This window comes from Bombus huntii, chromosome 3 (assembly GCF_024542735.1).
Source record: "Bombus huntii isolate Logan2020A chromosome 3, iyBomHunt1.1, whole genome shotgun sequence".
NCBI lineage: Eukaryota > Metazoa > Arthropoda > Insecta > Hymenoptera > Apidae > Bombus > Bombus huntii.
Genome location: NC_066240.1, coordinates 14,164,232 through 14,185,201, shown reverse-complemented (window position 1 = coordinate 14,185,201; position 20,970 = coordinate 14,164,232). Strand labels below are relative to the sequence as shown.

The 20,970-nt window shown below is 39.8% G+C and overlaps 1 protein-coding gene across 5 annotated transcripts in view; it reads right to left on the bottom strand.

Moving 5' to 3' along the window:
* LOC126863994 (voltage-dependent T-type calcium channel subunit alpha-1G) overlaps positions 1–20,970 on the bottom strand; it is a 110,484-nt gene that overhangs the window by 25,204 nt on the left and 64,310 nt on the right. For 3 of the 5 annotated variants that reach the window (XM_050614832.1, XM_050614834.1, XM_050614836.1), the window contains 6 exons: positions 20,473–20,816; positions 19,563–19,787; positions 19,340–19,469; positions 16,557–16,858; positions 11,555–11,706; positions 10,934–11,137 (listed from right to left, as the gene is read on the bottom strand). In XM_050614832.1, coding sequence (XP_050470789.1) covers positions 10,934–11,137; positions 11,555–11,706; positions 16,557–16,858; positions 19,340–19,469; positions 19,563–19,787; positions 20,473–20,816 — 1,357 coding nt within the window. Of the gene's footprint in view, positions 1–7,647; positions 7,769–10,933; positions 11,138–11,554; positions 11,707–16,556; positions 16,859–19,339; positions 19,470–19,562; positions 19,788–20,472; positions 20,817–20,970 lie in introns of all 5 variants that reach the window. The other 2 variants (XM_050614833.1, XM_050614835.1) reach the window with 2 other exon arrangements.

The following is a 20,970-nucleotide window of genomic DNA, read 5'->3' as shown; positions in this document are numbered from 1 at the left end:
ACGCGAACTCGTGTCCAATTCTTCTGAAACATCCAGTACAGAACAGAATCGGTAAAAAGGAAATCGACATTGATATTCGTTTTTTGTTTGGAATACGTGTCGTTTGCTTCGAAGATCCGATACGGACGAGAACTACCATCTCGTCGCGCTAAACTTCGCCTCGTTGATTCATCGTTATTCAACAACTGTACGTGTCTAACGATGCACTCTGATGCACTCTGATGCGAGTTCGCTATTATAAATACGAATTTATCGTATCGAATAACGCGCCGTACGTCTGCGTCGTACTCCGAGACAAAGATACACCGTATGCGCGAAACATAATTTTTAAATTTCAATTCAGTTACGTCGGTTGCAACATGACGAAAAGTGAAACTAATAGAGCCGCGGCGAAATATATGTACCTGTCGTTGCAGAATGTCACGGTTGACGTTTATTCGGACAAAAAAAAACCAGGAGAGAAAGAAAACGGAGAAAACAAAAAAAAGAAAAAAGGAGAAAGATAAAATAAAACGGCAAAGCGTAAATATATATATATATATGTATATAATATATAATATAATGTAATAATAATTTCTAAATATAAGTAAGGTTAAAAATCTGAAACGAACTTTTAGCGGCTGGTTGCACAAGTACACACTAGCTATCGGTATTAGCAAGTATCTGTAATATTGTTGTTACGTATCTCATATATATGTCTCTAAATTAATAAGTCTACCTGGAATTCTGAATGGCACGGGTATTTGGGTATCGGGTAAATAAAGGTGTCTATCTACAGCGGCTAAACGGAGAGATATTAATAGTACGGAAATCGTACGCAAATTACATGTGGCAGACGGTTGTACCTCTTATTTTTTTTTTTCTTTCTTTTCTTTTTCTTCTCTTTTCTCTCTAACGTGTTAATTTCTATTTGTTCTTTTCTTCTTCTTCTTTTTTGTTTCTCCCTCTCGTTTGAAACAATCTGCTGTTCATTCGGTTCAACGGACGTGTCACGCGACGATTTTTAATCCGACACACATTGAGACTCTGCTTTACGTGTTTATATCTCGTGTTCGCGCGACGTATCGTTTCATTCTTTGCCCCCCTTCCCTCCTCCAGGTTCGTCGGATGTTCGATTTTTTTTTATTTTTTATTCATTTTTTTTTTCTTTTTGGAACACAAAGTGAAAAGTCGAACAAGATAGAGACAGATAGAGACAGAGAGAAAAGACAGTCAGAGTAAGTATGGCAGAAACAGTGTGAATACAATCGAATGAATTAGAGATACAAAATGCGCAACCGAAGAATCGAAGTCGGATAAACAAACACGTGTAGAGAAATTACGAACGTCAATGACACCGATATGTAATGTAAGTACTGACTGAGAGAAAAATGACGCGGAAGGCTCGAGACGTTGCTACACTGTTAAAAAATTCATGGCGTGACGGAACCTATGACGGTAATAGAACGTCTTCCTTTTTTCTTCTTTCTTTTTTTCTTCGTTTTTTTTCTTTTTTTTCTTTCTTTTTTTGTTTCTCGCTTTTATCGCGTCTCCGATTACTCGCGCGCTTACTCCTCGCGTCTCTAAGAACGTGTATCATTGCTAAAGATCATTTTCATCCGACCACGTTATTTATAGATCGCATACATACACGTTATTTTTTTAATATCATGGCACAGGGAGCTCCAACTGTTCAACATTAACTCGGGGCTCGCAGATTTTCGATCCGCGCCGCTGTGTTCTTTTAATTTACGGCTACTTGCCGGCCGTTTCGGAGGATTTATTTTACCGAATGAATACTTGCCATCCTTCTCGATGTACCGGTTAAAAATATTTCGCGCTCGATTGTTGGCGCGTAACAGTCGAAATTGCTCCCACGAGAGCAGGAAGAAAGAATTGATTCGATAAATCGGCACGCATAATTCTCCCGAATAACGAGCTAGCCTTTCGTTGTGTAGTCATAAAAGTTTGCTTGATTCATGGACTTGATGCCCCCCACGTTAAAGAATAATCCCTAAATGCTCCTTCGCTTTAAACGCGATCTTTGATCGGCTCGTCTTTTAATGGAAAGTATTTTAACGCACTTTGAATCGTTAATTATAAATTATTTGCTCATAAGGAAATATTATAACCACCTGGCCAATTACGTTTGATAAAATTAAATCTTATACGATATTATATCGATCGCGTTCCAGTCATCGATTTAACCGATTTCATATTATCCAGTCTATTTATTGTTCTTTGCATTTATCGTTACGTCGTACGAATGATCTCACAAATCAGGTTCAAATTTCAGCTGAAACTGTTTTGATAACATTCAGGCAATTGATAAATCGTAAGGTTCGCTAAGTTCATTATTCTTCTTCTACGTCTGACGAATGATTTCTGAATCAACTAGGAGAATTATTGCGTTTTGCACGACGATGTGAATCGTTACGAGTCATCGAATATCGTGTCGTTGAAGTTTGGTAATTCGAAAGAGCGACAAATTTATTGTACAATGTAAACGACATTAATGAGAATCGGGGAAAAGGTTGCGATACAATTTCCCGTAGCTTATAACAGAAACGTTGTCGCTCGTTTCAGCGGATTTATTTCGACTCTGCTTCTAACTTGCGCAGCTGTCTCTTCTTTCGGAAAACTCTGTGACGCTGCACCTGGAGAATAATCATGCGAAACTGTAGGCAATACCTCGCGCAGAAAACTTAATCGCATTAGTAAGTTGTTAAGCATCGTTTATTTTAAGCCGCTTAACCGTGTCCTCAAAGTTGAAGCTAACTTTTTCAACTCGACTACGTTTCTTAAGCCCGATACCTGAACTTGATTCGGAACTTCGAAACACGCGCAAAATATCTACGTAACATTTAACAGGATATCTGGATAATTTCCGACCAAAGATCAAGGACTAAAGCTGAAATTTAGAATTCAAATAAAATCTCATGATATCTCTTCGTTTGCCTTGGAACGATAGAATCGTTGGAACGATTTATCTGAAAAAATGCGAATCGATCGCCGGTTAGAGAAAGGAAGGTCAAGGAGTGACACGATGGTGACGTTTTAAGGGACGTTACTGAAAGTAATCGACGACAAACAGCAAGATAAATGACGTCTCAGACGAAAGTAAGCCATTATTTGTCACTTGGCTGAAATAGAAAAAGCGAAGAAAATGGATAAATGGATTCCACATGAGTTAAGCGATATATAGAAGATTGGATAGATGGGAGTAAACGTTCCCAGCTATTTCGCAAGAAGTAGAAGAAGAATCCATTTTTGAAACGTGAAACTCGGTTAATCCGTGGCGGGAATACGCGTTGTTTGAATACTTTTTATGTCTCTCCAGTGTTTCGCGACACAATGCAATTAACGAAACAAAAATTTAACTCACTTTTTATTCGCAATGACCTGCCAATCACGCGAGGAATGTTCGTCGGATATTTAGCGAGACACCGCGTACGTTTAGCTATGTCGCATCGTTACAACGAAGAATGTACTGGGTGCCTGACGAATAATTAATCGACAGCCCATCCGAAATATTTCTGCCATTTCATACGTTGAGAAGATTCGCCGGTTGAAAAGTTCGCGATTTTAACATTGTCGCGTGATTAATTTCGCAATAAACGGAAAGCTACGAAGATCAGATTCGTCCCTTGGAAACGTCCAACACGGTGAATTTCGTCGTTAAAAAATTTCATTATAACGTTAACCATTCGCTGTCTGTCAGTTTCATTGATACGAGAAAACAAGCGAGAAAGGAAAGATGAGATCCGTGAAATGGGAAATGGAATTTCGCGAAAGTTACGATCTTGGAAATTTCAAGCGCCCCTTTCCGATGAAACCTGATACGCATTATCATTTTATTATCATTGGATGTATTAGAGCCGACAAAAGGAAAATCTCGTCCGCGATACATCCCTTTTTGAAAGGAATGTTGCGCATACTCGTTTGTACACAGGGCATACAAGCGGAAAAGTGGTTTAACCCTCTGGCTATGGCGGAGATGGCCGAGAAGTGCTACTCCTCTACGCCACTCTAAACTGCGAGTATGTACTCTGCCAATGGATAGAGCAAAGAGAAATTTCATAGCATCGAAAGTTCAATCATCTATTTAAATATTAGGTTCAATGGGTTTGTTCGTCTCTGGACGGAGGAATAACTTCTTAAAGAATGTTACAGTGACATTATAGAGACAAGTCGCGTATGAAAATTGTCCGTAGTTGTGGACTGCTTGTGAAATGGTCTTAAATAATCTCCTCTTTCGGGTCTATTTTTAAGACAACTAATTACGAGACACACAAGGTTTCTTTATGAACGTTCAAAGGAGAAAGGTTATTTAAATCAGGGCAATAGAGGTTGGAATATCCGATGATTCTTACTCGATTTTGTTTCCATCAACGAAACATATAAAAAGGAAACAAACCTATCGTCGCGTAAATGTAAATCTTCGTCGTTGCTGTACGACGAACAATTTTCGAGATATTTCGAATAATTTCGCTGTGAAAGATTGCCAGAGTCACTGGTCGATCCTATGGAAAAGGAGATTTCCGCGTGCAACCAATTAAAAAGTAACCGCAACAATATTTATCTATATACGTGGTAAGAGAAAAACGAAACGTTTTAGTTATCGATCGAATATTTGCGAGAGATTCGCTAGAGCGGCCGTTGCTATGGCGATCTTTCATAACGAGACGACTAATTCGCCAAGTAAAATGTCAATTGTTTAGAAATTCTGTAAGCTACGGGCCTATACAATATTATTTTTCCTTTATTATAGATTCTTCCTTCGGAATTTATCACCCTATAGATTTTCACTATCAAAAGACAGTCGTTCCATTTAACGCAGTGGGTGGGGCACTTTTACACAGTTTTGCCTGCATTTACGTGCCGTTGTTATAGGAACAAGCGGAATTCAGAAAGAGATCAAAAGATTTAATGCGACTTCTCCCTCGTTCTATCTCTTCTGGCGCTTCAACCTTTTTCTTTAAATACAGACACGCGGGCTTGGATGCCCGTTTCATTTCGCGAGCCAAGCTTCAGCCCTGATGCAACCGTGATTTTACCTTCTCCAGCGAAGAAAGAAATCACGGTTAGTTATAACTTTTGCTTTGATACGAGAATCAAGTAATTAATACGAATGTGAACAAAAATTAAGTAATTTATACGAAGTTTGAATTATTCGCGCTATCGTCGGTCAGGCTATGATCGAATTACGAACGACGAACGATAAAAGTGACGTTATTTGGAAATATCGTAGAACATATTGCGCTTTAACCTAAGGAAATTCACGTTAGATTCGGCATCGAATATTTTCAACTCGATTCGGGAGATATGAACAAAGCGAGAAAACGCTTAGTTCTGATTTAAATAGGGAATTTTTAAATCGATGTTTATCTTTACACGGGGAAAATATATATTTGCCCGTAAGCGGTGAATTTTGGAGTTTAACAACCGTGTGCAAGATAGCGTCGCGCTGAAGTTAGAGATCCCTGTGCGATAAAATTGCTCGAACATCGTTACGCATTGTATTGTATATATTATCCGGATTGCCGTTTTTCACAGTGTAACGGAATGTCGTATGATGGAATGTAGATATTGTAAGGAAATGTGTGCATATCGAAAACACGGACAGGGCCAACAGCGATGAGAAGCAGCAACAACAACAACAACAACACCAACAACAACAACGATCACTTGGGAAAGGACACGTACCAGCATGCAAAGCGTATAATAGAATGTGAACGATAATTAACATGCACGGCACGAGCTTGTACGATCAATCGAAGTAAAAGCGATCAAAGCTGGAAAAAACGCTGATATACGGGGGGAAAAAAGGTCGGCGTTTTCCATCTATGCTGATGCGACAATTCAAACAGTCTCACGGTTTAACAGAGGAAATTTCTCAACAACCTTTTTACCGGGACGCAAAAAAGGAAAAAAAAAGAGAAAAACACAGGTCAAAAACGTATCAGTCGCTTGTTCGATCGATGATCACGTCACAAAGAAGAGATTTTGTGAAAAAAATTTCGTGGCAGCAGGCTACAGTAAGTGAGAGATATTATGCACTTGCGACGACCACAACCAAGTAACAATAACAGATGCGAAGCTTTCGATGCAAAATCGTTGTTTCGTACGACGCTTTATCGCTATTTCTTGCGAGCAAAGAGCTTATATCACAGTTCTGTAGTTTCTTGACGAAAGTATCGTTTGTTCGAAAGCATCGTGGAATATCTGAATGAAAAAACTGCAAGACACAGTGGTCATTGGACACTCTTGTGCTACGACCGGTTTTATTGGCTCTTCTTTTACGACGAGAAACAGAATAATATTTTCTTAGATGTGATGTAAGATCTTTCGTTCGTCGAGTATATCGGCACGTTTCTTGAACGGTTTCTAAATGTCTCATACGCGAATCTCTCTTTCTCTCGTGTTATATCATCGAGATTTAGCGATTGTTTGTAGAGAAATTAGATCCATTAAGATTCTATTAACTTTGTATTTGCTCCTTTCAATACTAAACTTTTCCACACACGTTAACCTCTTTTTGCGCAAACGTTACTTCCAATCGATCAAATTACCGATATTCTCGAAAACCCAACCCCTTAATTCGTACGATTAAATAAAAAGAAACCCTCGTTTATGTAAATAGAATCCAACTTCGTTGGACTTCCATGTACACAACGATCGACAATTTGAACGATTTTAAAACCAGGATACGTTCCTTTGATAACAAAAATTTACTAAAGTCTCTCGGTGCCAAACGACGTCTCTGACATTGTCATTGTACGATCCGAAGTAGCAAATGAACGACGCAGGCCGAAGGCAAAGGGTCACTTACCCTTTACCATTACCAGCATTAGACGCAAAACGATCTTCTGGCAGCGACGACAAAGGACGAACAGGTCGAAAAAGAACCCTGTTTTTTAATACAATTGAATTTCGGCGAAAAGATTCGCGCAAAGAACGAATAGAAACCGTGCGCAGAAACGGCGAATCTGGCGGAAGCAAGACAACGCTAAAGAATCGGAAGCAGCGTAAGCATGTCCGAGGGCCAGCTCGACGCGCTGCGATGGCAATTGTGAGAGCCGCGAGGCGCATTTTTAAAAACAAAAAGAAAAACGCACTTCTTTACTCTCGCTAAGCAGCGACTGCGGATTAAGACGAATAAAGAAAAAGCGAAGAAACATCATCTCAGGTACGGTCGTTCGAATGATCCGTGGCCTCCTCCTCCTCCTCCTCCTCCTCCTCCACCACCTCCTCCTCCTCCTCCTCCTCCTCCTACCTCGATACGGCTCTGCATGCCATTATAGAGTATATAATTTTCGTTTCATGTATGTATCTCTCATACGTTACCTTAAGGCCTCGCGATAATCATAAACGTAGCAGATGACGTCTTTCGGCCGTTCAATGACGAATGTGACGATATATTGTATATGTCGTACGTATATATGTATTGTATATAAGGGCATATATGTATATATATATGTGCACATATATACATATATCGAGGTAACTTAGCATACGTGGTTGCATGTGTATGTAACGTTAATATGTATATATACGAATAAATATATATATATAATATAATTATAATATATATAATATATAATATACACTATATAGAGGAAAATAAAGCCCTCGAGAGATACGTGGAAAAGTATCCTTTGTAGGTACCTGAAACACCGTCACAATAGCCCAGAGTAACGAGTCAAAGTTTTTCCTATCACACTCGACGTCAGAGCTGCCTTTCATCGTTTCACAGAATTTGCAACCAAACAGGTTCATCCCGAGAATACTACAACACAACGAAACGTGCAATGTACTTCCTTATCCGTAAATATATAGGTAGATAAATAGACAGATAGTTGTGTAGGGAAGAGAAAAAAGAAGTGAAGTAAGAACATGGGGATGTAAAGAGAGACAGAGAGAGACAGAGAGAGAGAGAGGAATAGAGAGAGAGTGAGAGAGAGAGAGAGAGAGAGTGTGAGAGAGAGACAGAGAGAGAGAGGAATAGAAAGAGAGATAGAGAGAGAGAGAGAGAGAGATAGAGAGGGACAGAGGAAATAATGACGGGAAGGGGTAGCAAGGTTGATAGAGGAAGAAAACAAATTTAGTTTGGAGAAAAAATAGAGAAGCTTCTCTCGACTACGGTAAATCGAGTCACTTAACAAGTAATCGTATAGAAAGTCTGATGACGGTGCGCTCGTCCTACGTTACAGCGCGTATGCTAACGCAGACTAACGTCAAAATTAATATCAATTCGTCCAAACGAATATCGCGTGGGTAATTCTGTTTGCGTGAAAGCCGGCAGAAATCTACTTTAAAAAAGAGCCAAATCTTTTCGAATGGGTTATAGTTGATACTCGTATATCTGTATTTATAATTTATGGCTATTGACTTTACTTAGGCATTTTATTATCCTGATAGGTTTTAATATGTTTGCTTAAAGATTTAAAGATAGTTCCGTTTATTGATCCTGCGATTTGGAACTATCTCGACAGTGGTATATACTACCAGCCAAAAGTATAGAACCTTGGCGAAAGTGTTTTATAAATAAGAATTAGGAATCGCGCTTCCAATTCATGTTCTTTCGAAATAAACGATTGTCGAAGAATAACCTATGTAAGTTTCAGTTCCTTCCCGTGAATGATTTCTAAAGTAATAATAATAATAATAATAATAATAATAACAACAATAAACCTATAGAGAATATAATAAGTAAAAATAGAATAATTGAAAAGGACAGAATCATCTCCACGCCTAATGTCGCAACATTTCGAAAGTCGCCTTCGAACAGATCGAAACTCGACTCACCGACCCGTAATGCTGCAGCGGTAGTTGCTACGAAGGAAATTAATTTGCCACATTTAATAACACACACAGCTTGTCAACAGTCTGCCATGAAAACTAGCAACGAGGCTCATGCTTCTGGCCGATAGTGAATACCATCTGATCGCCTGCGCGTTTCTCGCCGAAAGATCGAAAAACAAAAGCGTGGACAAAAAAAAGAAAAGAAACGTAAAAGAAATAGAATATCCTATGATGGCACGTAGTTCGAAGAATCAAAGTATTTCAAAAATTTCCTCAGTTTAAAAAAATGACGCACACCTGAGTCCCTGGATAATAAGATCAAACATCAAACGGACTGACGATGGCAACAAAAATAACACGAAGCCGATGGCGATTGCGACGAACGATCGATCGACCGTCGGATGATCTCGAGACGCGTGTCAAACCCGCGGGGATAGCGAGAGGCCGTGTTCGCAGCATAATCAAATAACCGAAAGAGATACATATTTATCCATTCGCAAGCTGTCTAATATCGATGACCACACCGAGGCGCACTTTGTAGGCACTTAGAGAGTACATAGCATTAAAAAAAGGAAGAAGAACGGGGCAATAGAATAAGAAAGAAGACGTACGAATACACGAATAATTAATAGGTAGTAGTATATATATATATACATATAGCTCTCATACTCGTCGCTAGATGAAAAGCACCATGCACACATGAAAATATATATACATATATATATATATATATATTCATATACGTGTATGTATATATATATATATGTATACATCTATATTCATATCGATATTCATATATATAATAGGTGTCCTCTAATAATAATAATAAAAAAATGGTAGAAAAATAAATAAACAAATGAGAAAAGAAACAGTATATAATAATAATATACACGTTCGATGCCTCAAGCCATGAGAAAGGGCCAACAAGACACTCCTCGTAGACACGTGCCAACAAACACCCATCGTTCATTACCATTACAACGTCAGAAAACGCTGCAGTCGCAAACGCAACAGTGTGGTAAATAATGTAAAACGAGAGAACTGCTGCGACTCGGTTTCATCTATAATACGTGAGATGCAATTTACGCGGCGATCCATATGCCGTGAGAGAAGATAAAAAAAGCGCATAAAGAAGAGAAAAGACAAAAGGAGTATAAAACGGAAGACATAGTCACCTAATACACTTCGTGTTCGAAGAGCAGTGACATACAAGCCCCAGCTCCTGTGGAAGCTCGGAAGCGGACAAGAAGCTGTTCTCAAAAGACAATAAATGTCAACGAGACCCTCGAATCAATCAAACGAAACGAACGCGTTTCTCTACGATGAACAACGTCGCCGAAGGAATATCTGAAGGAACGCGATAAACGCGAATTTAGACTCTACGCTCTTAGACTTGCATCGCGGATCGCTCGTCGCACGGTGAAAGGTGTAACAATCGTATTCGTAAAATACCACGACCGGTGAACGACGTAGATCTAGTACGATAGATCAATCTCAGTCGATATATCTCTACTTTCGACGAACCGAATCACGATGGTTCGTCTAGAACTATTTTATGACGTTCTTCCGCAAAAACCTAAATTCGTCGACTCATCCGCAACGCTCGTTATCTCAATCGTCAGTTTGAAAACCACCGAAACAAATTCAACGATTTGATATAAATATCCTGGCTGCCATCTTTCCCTTTCACCACGGACGAATCAACCGTGACGCGAATACGAAGCGTGCGAATATAAATTCGCCTTATCGTTGCACGTCGCGCCATCGAGCGAGGATTCGATCGAAACACGGTCTCGTTGACACTTAACTTAGCTCTGTTTCTTTAGTCTCTCCACAATTCGTGATAGTCCATCGATAATCCAGTGATCTTTCAATTCGCTTTGGCTGTCATGCAAACGTTATGCTGATGAGGTGATTATCTGAACGGAATAACGCGCAACGTTAAATCCGTGTCCGTGAACACGAAACGCGTTTGCGATCCGACGATTGATAACTGTCCGCGTGGTGATCGCGACGATGATGGCCGACGCGAACCGCGATCCTGGAAACGTGCATCTCGACGATTTTTAAAGACCGACGACGACGTGGCCGACAACCGCGAGCACAATTCCCGGGCACTGGTTGCCTAAAGGGAAAGGGAACAACTTACCTGAATATAAAGATGAAAAGTACTAAAAGGGAAAAGAATACGGCAACGTTATCCATGGTGCGCAGCATCACGAACAGCTGTCGCCGGAGGTTCGGTAGGAAACGCACGAGCTTGAGGATTCTCAGTAGCCGGAAGGTCCTCAACACGCTCAGCCCGGAACTTCCGCTCCTCTCCTCAACGAACGCTTGACAAATCTCCACCACGCTAGACGTTCAACAGAAAATTCCTCCTTTTGCATATACATTGTCGTGCGATATAACGCGTAACTCTTACATTAACAGACCATTCGAATGCTCGAACCTTTGGAATTATCCGTTCGATTCTAATGAATAGGTATGTTTGAGTTTCTTTATATTTTAAGTTAATACGAAAGACTCGAGTCTTCTCTTCCAAATTTTTTCTTTGAATTCCACCGATGTCACGAGCATCGTTTTATAAGGAATATTCGCAGCGAAATTTGGGAAAAGTTCGTAATCGATGTATTTTTATGGAATCAATGTCTTGTCTATCGGTAAATTTATCAAATTTTCTAACTTTCAGAGATACGTGTTTGTTCGACATTTTTTTTTTAGAAAAACGTCAAAGTGTTGATTCGCGTAAATGATTGTTTTATTCGCATACCTGAGCACCACGACGACTCCGTCGAAAACGTTGAATCCGTTGCTTATGTAACCGAACGGACCCTCCGCGATGATCTTCAGCAACATTTCCACGGCAAAGACGGCCGAAAACACGATATTGCTTATCTCGACCACTATGGTCAATTGCTCCGGCTGTCGACCGATAAACAGGAAAAAAGGATACCACCTTTTCGATGCATATGTATATATATACAGGGTGGTTGGTAACTGGTGGTACAAGCGGGAAGGGGGTGATTCTACGCGAAAAAAGAAGTCGAAAATGTAGAATAAACATTTTCTTTTTTTTCATTTTTCCATCGAGACAACGATCTACAGCGAGGTCCGGTATAACGTACCGCACGCGTACCGACCGAAAATTCAAAGTCGATTTTCTCGAAAACAAAATCTCGAACGAAAAATTTGTATTCTATATTTCCGACTTCTTTTTTCGCGTAGAATCATCCCCTTTCCGCTTGTACCACCAGTTACCAACCACCCTGTATATATGTATTTTCGCTATGAAATCGCGATGAACCCCTTGTCTCACTCAGAATTCTGTCAAAGTTCGCTTTCTCGGGAACATTTTATTTCTATCTCGGTGTGTAGTCTTTCTTATGCGTCGGTTACAGAACACCCTGTATATTACAATATTTATTCTCTGACGTGTGCAAATAGAAATTCCAAGTGAGCGTGTATGTACATGTATGTACATATGTGTGAATAGGTACAAGTGACAGGGTTCCAGAGATTATGGCGCAAACAAAGGTAGGGTGTTAGCCACCTAAGGTTTTGGATGGACACTATTACGTGTCAGTAACACCGACACGACGATTTCCACGATGACACTAGCAGCCGATCGCTACATTCGTCAATCACGACACTCCCTCTATGACGGTTCAAGAAGCAAAAGATCGTCCTGGAAATCTAATTAAAAACGTATTTCGTTTCTATGAATAAATTTGACGGATCTCTGTATTGTTTGTGAATGTTTATTTCGATAAAATAATTTCAATATTCTTCTACTGTATCGAAATAACTGTCGACCTCAAACGCGTAAGATTTCTAAACTTTTAAATTCAAAGTTTACATTTTTATTAATTTTTTTTTGTAAGGTATATAATTACAGTAATTGCAATTGCAGTAATCGATATTTTATAGATCTTTCAATCTCTGTCGATGGAATCGTTTGAAAAATGATGTCGCGTGATTTTTTGAATAAACTCGTTCCACGTTTCTCACCATCCTCTTTACGGTACTTTAAAAAGCTGATTTCCTTCTTTATCCTGCTTTTCGCTTCTGGTTCGTTTTAAACGACCCCGTAACGCGTTATGTGAGATTTAGGTCAGAACTCTATTTATTGCAGCGTTTCTAACTAATCTGCGAACAAGGAAAAACCATAAACGAGCTACATCATGAAAGAGCTGTTTAAGGATTCATTTCATATAACAGCGCGTGCAAATCTTCACCAAAACTACAGCTTCTCTCGTTTGCTTTAAGACCTTTATATATAGGTTCCATCAATCTTCATGATGTAATTTTATTTTACTGTAAAAACAGCGATCAATAAATTTTACATTCTGCTATAAAATATTTATGGTTCATACATGCATTACAGCGAGATATAAAGTTTCTTACATAAGCGAATTTAATAAAATCCTGCACCTATACCTATAAAATCTTTCTGTATCTTGTGTATTACCGTCGAATTTTATTTACTCCGCCCTCAAACGTTATTTCTGATCTTTATTTTGAATATTGAAGTGATCTGATTTTTATTATGCTCTTATCGTCGTATGAAGATAACGTAAGTACGTTGGTCGTTCGATAGATTACGGTTAAAAGTTGGCAAATAAATTTCGTCGATAGATAAACCGGATTGACGGCATTTCGCTTTTTACGAATAGCAAAAAAAATAAAAAAAGAAAGGTACTTCACGAGTTGTATCGCCGCGCTAGAGAATTTGTGAGTCGTCTTTTAAACACAATCGGATGATTTCACCTTTTATGATCACCTTCTATACAAAAACAGACCTTTCAAATCCGAAGATAACGCGAAAGGAACGATTGAGGCGATTAAAGATTTTGTGTCGTAATCAACGCTATCGAAAAGGAATAAGCGAGTTAATCGAGGCGGTTTCCTTTAAAAAGAGTCTACGTGAAACAAAATATAGCGAATTGGATAAACTTTTAGTGAAAAGTCGCTGCCTTAGCTGGATTTTGGTGTCAGTTATACCTGAGTCTATAATAAGTATTAACTTATTATAAATAATCAGCCATGTCACTGCGCCACGCCAGAAAAATTACTGAAAATTCTCAATGCGAGAATCGATTGTAATTTTAATAAATTTAAAAAAAAAAAAGATGATTGTCAGATGTCGGTACATCCTCACAGAATATTTTCAGCTAGCCTAAACACCCGCTTTAAATTTTAGGATTTATTTATCTAAGTCTCTCCAAAGGGGCAAATAGTCTGTGCCTTAACAGTTCCTAAATCTACTACGGGAAGATACGGGAAATCTGTTTTTCTCACATATCATGCTTCCCGCTAGCAACTTTCTCTCAAGGGCGGTTAGCATCCTTTTCCAACCACCAACACAAAATTAGCCAATTAACAGCGACGTCCATTTCCCTCACTTTCCAAACCAAGTCTCTATTTTGCTTATATAGCTCATTGCTGCTGTTCCCCATAGTGATATTCCGCACGTCCAGATTGCTTTTATGATCGTTTTGCATATTTTTCATTTATTTTCTATGCTTAATTTGGATTTTCCACTTGTTAGCCAATGCATTTGTCGCCTTGCTGTCTATATTTTGTCTATTATTGATTTAATATGCTGTTTCCATGTGAGTTGTGTATCTGTGGCGGATCGGTATCAACAGGACGCCGACAGGTTGAGGCATCAACGCGGCGCAACACCCCCCGGGCGATCCGCGGGTACCAACCGCCAACACCAGAGAGCTACGACGACAACGAGTCTGTCTATCTCGCTAGCGGTCGAATATACGGGCACACGATACAAATACCGCACCTAGCGAGACTCCTTCTACGTCTAAGGCAGGGACTACCGGGCGTAGCCTTACTGACGAGTCCACCGGTAGTCCCGGGACGAAACTCATTCCCTTTTCAGCTGGCTCGAACCACCCCACCTCCTACATATCTAAGTGGAGTCCTAAGTATTTGACTTGCCTTGTTTGTATTATGTGCGTGCCGTTCAGAAAGATGTTTGATGGTATCTGTTTTCGCAGTGTGAATGTAATATGGTTGCATTTAACGGGCTTTGCTTTAATTTGTTTAACTTGTAGCCACTTTTCTATTTTTGTGATATGTTCTTGTAGTAATGTGACTGCTGTTACAGGGTTAGTGTACCTGACTAGTACAGCTGTGTCGTCCGCGAATGTCAGTATTTTGCTATTGGTAGTTGTTGGTATGTTGGACGTGTATAGCGTGTATAGTATTGGTCCTAAGACGCTGCCTTGCGGAACCCCCTTTCATAATAATTTTTTTTTATATTTATTAAAATTTACAATCAATAATATTCAGTAACTCATAATAATTTGACCCGAAATCTGCTATTATATTTGGGCCCATTTTCCAGAAAAATTGCGTGTTGACAAAGCGACGATAAGAATGTCAAACCATGAAAAATGACACGATTTTCAAGAAGATCCAATGTTTATCGAAAACGCAACAAGGGATTAACTAATTGTTTCGTTAGATTCGCGAATAATTATTTATACAGGCTCGCGGAGAGCGTGGCGCACAATTCAAGGATTCTACTCGTGTCAGCTTGAATAGCCAGCTATCTGGAAATTGTATATTACCGTGTCTGCGATAAGCCAATCTCTGCTCTGATTGAAAGATAAACAGAAAGCTTCCTTTTTCACCCAATATCAACCACTGTAATCGAATATTTTGTGGGAACGTCTGGAAAGATTGGCCGAATAAGCGAGCGACTGAATGAGAAATAAAGGGGATGTGAAAAGGCGAAAGGAAAATTGACCAGTTTTATTGTACGAACGATGAAAATTGAAAGAGCATAAATAAAAATGAAATTGAATTATTAAGTATGTCGTGTGACGTTATTGTATCGCGTTATGTCATCGTGTGTATAATGAGAGAATGTACAGAATGTTCGATAATTCAACAAACTTCGTCTACGAGTTTAACAGGTGGCTGCGATTGAAAAGCGTCATTAATGTACATTGCATACGTATACTTATACAAGGTAACTATCACAACGGAAACTATGAACTAGAAAACTATCGAAGACGAGAAAGAATCTCGAGAAGTTGTTCGTGATCGAAGACACCTGAGACAAGAGGTTCGTTTACTCTATGCAAACGATAATCGTTGTACCATCGATACGATGCAACATAAATAACAATGTAGATATTTAAAAAATTAAAAATAACAAGATACAGGCAGACGAGTAAAATATCTGTATCACCGTCGATTATATTTATGTCACTATAATTGGAACGTTTATTTCTTGTAGCGAGTGGTACATAAACGAGAATCGTGTATTAACAAGTAATTATTAACAAGTAAAAAGATACACAACTGATCGAAGCGATATATGCGTATCTGTGATAAAATCACAGAAATCGGTCAGACTTTACATACATTTCCAGAATCGTATTCATTTACAATTAGAATTATTTCTTCTTTCGCGATACACATAAAGACATTTTTATACAACGCGAAGAAGAGAACAGGTTGAACGAATAGCAGAAATCGCTATTTCTCGCGCGATTCATACGCGTAATGCAGAAATTTGAAGTATCAATCGCCGAGTGACTGTTTGGCAGCTTCGGCTTGGAATATGAAATTCAACGTACGTGATCTAATAAAACGTGCAGGATTACGTGAAATACGGTGGTGTCAATCGGCATGACGACTTCGTGTTTTCGTTTCTCTAGCCTCGTCATATCGCTTCCATCGACTAACTGTACACTTCTGACACGAATACCGAATATGTCACGATACGAGATAAAAACACTGACCTGGTTATGATATTCTATCCCCATGCTCAGAGTATTGATCAAAATCGCCAATAAGATACCCTGTTGAAAATATTTGTGCTCGACCAGCTTCTTAATCGACCGTCTTATGCACCGTATCGCGCAAACACAACGGTTGCCGCAAGTTCTCAACACTCTTCTAGCGCGGGAGGTTTTCGCCCATTTGTCACCTTCGTCTGGCCATTGATCAGTGCCCTGGAGTTCACAGCAACACGAGCAATTATCAATGTCGGACGCTAACCACTGCGTACGATCCTCCAGGGTAATGCGTCGATCCGTTATTCCTAAAATAAACGTTTCTCTATATACATACGCGCGATCGTCAAATGGAATACTGCGTTCTCTGCTGATTTCAATCGCACGTGGTATATTTCCTTTGATTTGCTCTTTGTCGTAGGTGAAAGGTAATTTAAATGCACGGCGTAGATTCGTCTAAAGGCAGAGCTCAAAGGCATTGTTAACGAATTGATGTTACACGTAGTGAGAAACACTGTGGTACGAAGCGCTATACTTTGACACATTGTACCACGAAATCCCGAATATCGCACTTGGAAATACTGCACTTTGAAATACAGTACTTTTGAAATTTTGTACTTGGAAATATCGCGTTTCAGGCTACTGTACTTTGAAATACTCTATTTCCAAGTATCATATTTCCTGATTCCAAGCCTCAAAATACCGTAATTCGAAGTACTTGCCATTCGAAACACCGCATTTCGAAACGTCTCGCTTGAAATTATCGATGGTCCGAGTACCGTATTTCGAGATACAGTAGCTGGAAACATCATGCTTTGAAGTTATACAGGGTGGTTGGTAACTGGTGGTACAAGCGGAAAGGGGTTGATTCTATGCGAAAAAAGAAGTGGAAAATATAGAATACAAATTTTTCGTTCGAGGCTTTGTTTTCGAGAAAATCGACTTTGAATTTTCGCTCGGTACGCGCGCACTTTATCGCGTCTAGTTATACCGGACCTCACTCTAGATCGTTGTCTCGATGGAAAAATTAAAAAAAAAAAAAATATTTATTTTATATTTTCGACTTCTTTTTTCGCGTAGAATCACCCCCTTTCCGCTTGTACCGCCAGTTACCAACCACCCTGTATATTAGGTTGTTCGAAAAGTTGCTTTCGTTCATAAGATGATAGTAGACGTTCGGAATTTTGAGTGGCCATCCGTTTATGGCACGGACAGGTCCATTCCCTTCTTTAGGAAATTCCGAATTACATGTCCTCCCGAAGCTGTAAACCTAATGACTCCGACGTCAGGTAAAATACCCCGGGAAAAGATCAGCCGGAAGGGCACGATGGACAGACGAAACCCAACGGCTGGTAGGAAGAATCAGCAACATAGGAGGACAGTTCATCATCAGACATCCGTACGGGTGAAATACTTTGCTCTCGACAAGATCTTACCACCGCCGTGTTCATAATATCAAACGTTACTTTTATACAACAAGTGCAAATACAGTGCTAGATTACTCTAACACTCGATCTATTAAACCTTGAGCGTTAATTCATTCGAGGTACGCGATATCGACCGAGCGGTTTGACCTGACCGGTTGCTCTTTAGTCGATAATTCGCAACAATAGATGAACAACAATTTCTGTTTTATATTGCTTTATCGAATTAAGTATGATTCATTTCGTCCTATTTCTAGTACGTTCGTGCATAATTCAATAAATTAATATAAAACAAAAAACACTGTGCGTCTATTATTTCCTTATAAAACGAAAGAAACTTTTCGGACAACCTAATACTATCAAGTATAGTAATATATTCCTTTCTTAACACGTTGACTGCCACGACACCCGTATTCGGGTGTCAGCAAAGTTTCTGGTCGGGCCACTTGCTAAGGATGGTCGTAGGTATTTGAAAAATATTCCATAATAATAAAACTTTTGAATTGTTATAAAATAAAAATACGGAAATGGTTTATTAAAAAAATTATTTAGAATGTAAAACTTTAAAGCATTCTATACATAGCTGAGGTTGGTCGGGACAATTTGGACGATAAGTTGTCGTTTTCTTCAAATTCTTTCGTGCCTTTGTTCGGTCCGTTCGACGTCTTCTATTTGCATAACATAGTTTGCACGCGCGTCTAATGCTTCTTCTGGAATCGTTTTCCCGAACGACGATATTATGCCGACTCCGTCGATGACAAGGAGTTTTTGTATTTTCAGACAACCCTAATAATTTTGCAACTAATAATCGTCTAAATATTCTAATATCTATATTCTTCCTTGTCGCAATTTTGTAAACCGTCAAAGCGTTTACAACAGAAATTCTCAGAAAGAATCGAATGGCAAGTTTCCCGTACCATTTGATTCCTTTTCTAATCGTGGTGGCATAAGAAACCATTTGGTCGGAATAATCTATACCACACTTTCCTTCGTTATATTCAACAACGGCTAGTGGTTTTAACGTTGCGAACAAACGAAACGAAAGATGATTCTTGAGACCACCGCACGAGCGACTAGCATTACCAAAATATCGATGGGAGCACCTAGCAGAGAACGCTCGGTACTGCTGTACGCGTGGCCTGACGGAGACTTCTTTGAAAACGCGCGTGCCAGTCAACGTGTTAAAACTCTTCGGCAAAATCAAACGTTACCCACGATATTCTCAAATTCCATTCATATACCATTTTCTCATCCAGCCTCTCAAATTGCAAGAGCTACAAACTAGGAACAACAAGGTGCAGGTATGTTCTCCAAAAATATAGATTGAAATATAGCGAAGAGGAAAAAGAGTAAAAGATAATATACCTTTGGTAAGCGAATTGAGAAAAGAATCCAACGCCAGCTGACCGGTTGGTAGCGCGGCGCTCAAAGCACCGCTTAACGCCAGTAATTCTTGACAAGTCATGGCTTCGTTTCCACCAAATTCAGCCTGCATCTACGGTGACACATGTTCACATGACAAATTACGCGAATGCAACGGACACGAGCCGGTGAAATTCCGGCCACATGCTCTCGCAGTGGAATGTACCTGTATGTGGTCTGGCAGTGGGCTCGACCAAACATTCCCGTCACCGGTCTGCGTCATTTTTTCGCAGGAGCATACGTTCCGTTCGCCGGGTGACACCGTCGTCGAGCCGGCCTGCAACGCGTTTCCGACGTTGTTGCTGCCGTGCAACAACACCACGTCGCTGAACATCACGCTGCTCCTTCTACGATAGTTCGTGCAAGGCGGACTTAGCAGCGCGTTGTTCGTCTGAGGGCGTAGTTCAATTTCAACGGGGAATTAAATTCAGAAATTTTGCATCGTCTACCGATTACTAATGAGTTTCGAAACGTGTTTAATCCTTCGCATTTAGAAGACCTTAGGGGATAGATTTTGATGGGTTTGTTGACTTGGAAAGGCTGTTGCGCGAAACATTAGTATCGTGAAATACGAATATCGCTAAAATGATAACTCGCAAATAAAAAGAAGAAGAAGAAGAGTCTGCGTGTACTTTTCTTTTATTCGTGAAAGATTATCGACGATTAAGTAAAAAAGACTAATTTGAAACTCTACACCTCTAACGTAGTACTTCTCGTTCAAATATTAATTTCAGTCGTTCGCAAGTTACACTGATCGACTTTGCGAATTAGAAAATACCGAAAAGCGATATCGCTACAAGCGTCGTTTCTTAAATTTCCTCGGTCATAGTCTTGTCACAAATAAACCGACAGAAGCAAGTCGTTTGTTTCTTGGGTGTTAACCATCGCAACTGAAACAAATACTACAACGTTGTCAGAAAGAAACGAATGGAGAGCAAAGTTGATCAGTTTAACTTCCGAGAGACGCATTAACGAAAGACAAAATAATATTCAAATATGTGGAATCTTTCTACGATTACCTTGAACGTGGTTCAACGTCAGAAACCAAAATACTAAATGACGTGGACGGAGCATACCTGAATACTCGCTTCAGTCGCGTTGGAAAAGACATTGTCGCTTCCATTGCAGGAAACGGAAGAAGTCCTGTGCAGTGCCATACGATGGCACACGTTCGAAGAGACGTCAGCCTCGGAGATCTCAGGACTGGCACGAGGTGCAATCGCCAAATTTCCATTGCTGCCGCCGTTGTTACTGAGAGCAGTCGCGAGAATCGCAGTCTGCGTCGGAGGACTGTTCGCGGGAAAATCAGTGAGCGACCCTCCGCCGCTAGCAACCCCCTGCTGTTGCTGCTGTTGTTGCTGTTCCGCGTATTCCAGGGCCGCCAACAACCGAGGACATCTACCATGATGGATTCTCCTATCTGACGAACGTATAATAACGTGCATGGTAACAATATTAAAGTGGGTCGTATGAAATTCAACGATATCAATTATGTTAAATGGGAATCGATATATCGTGTCCCGTGGAAAAACTGTCGAGCAAGTATTAATTGCATGGAAGTCGATAAAAATGAA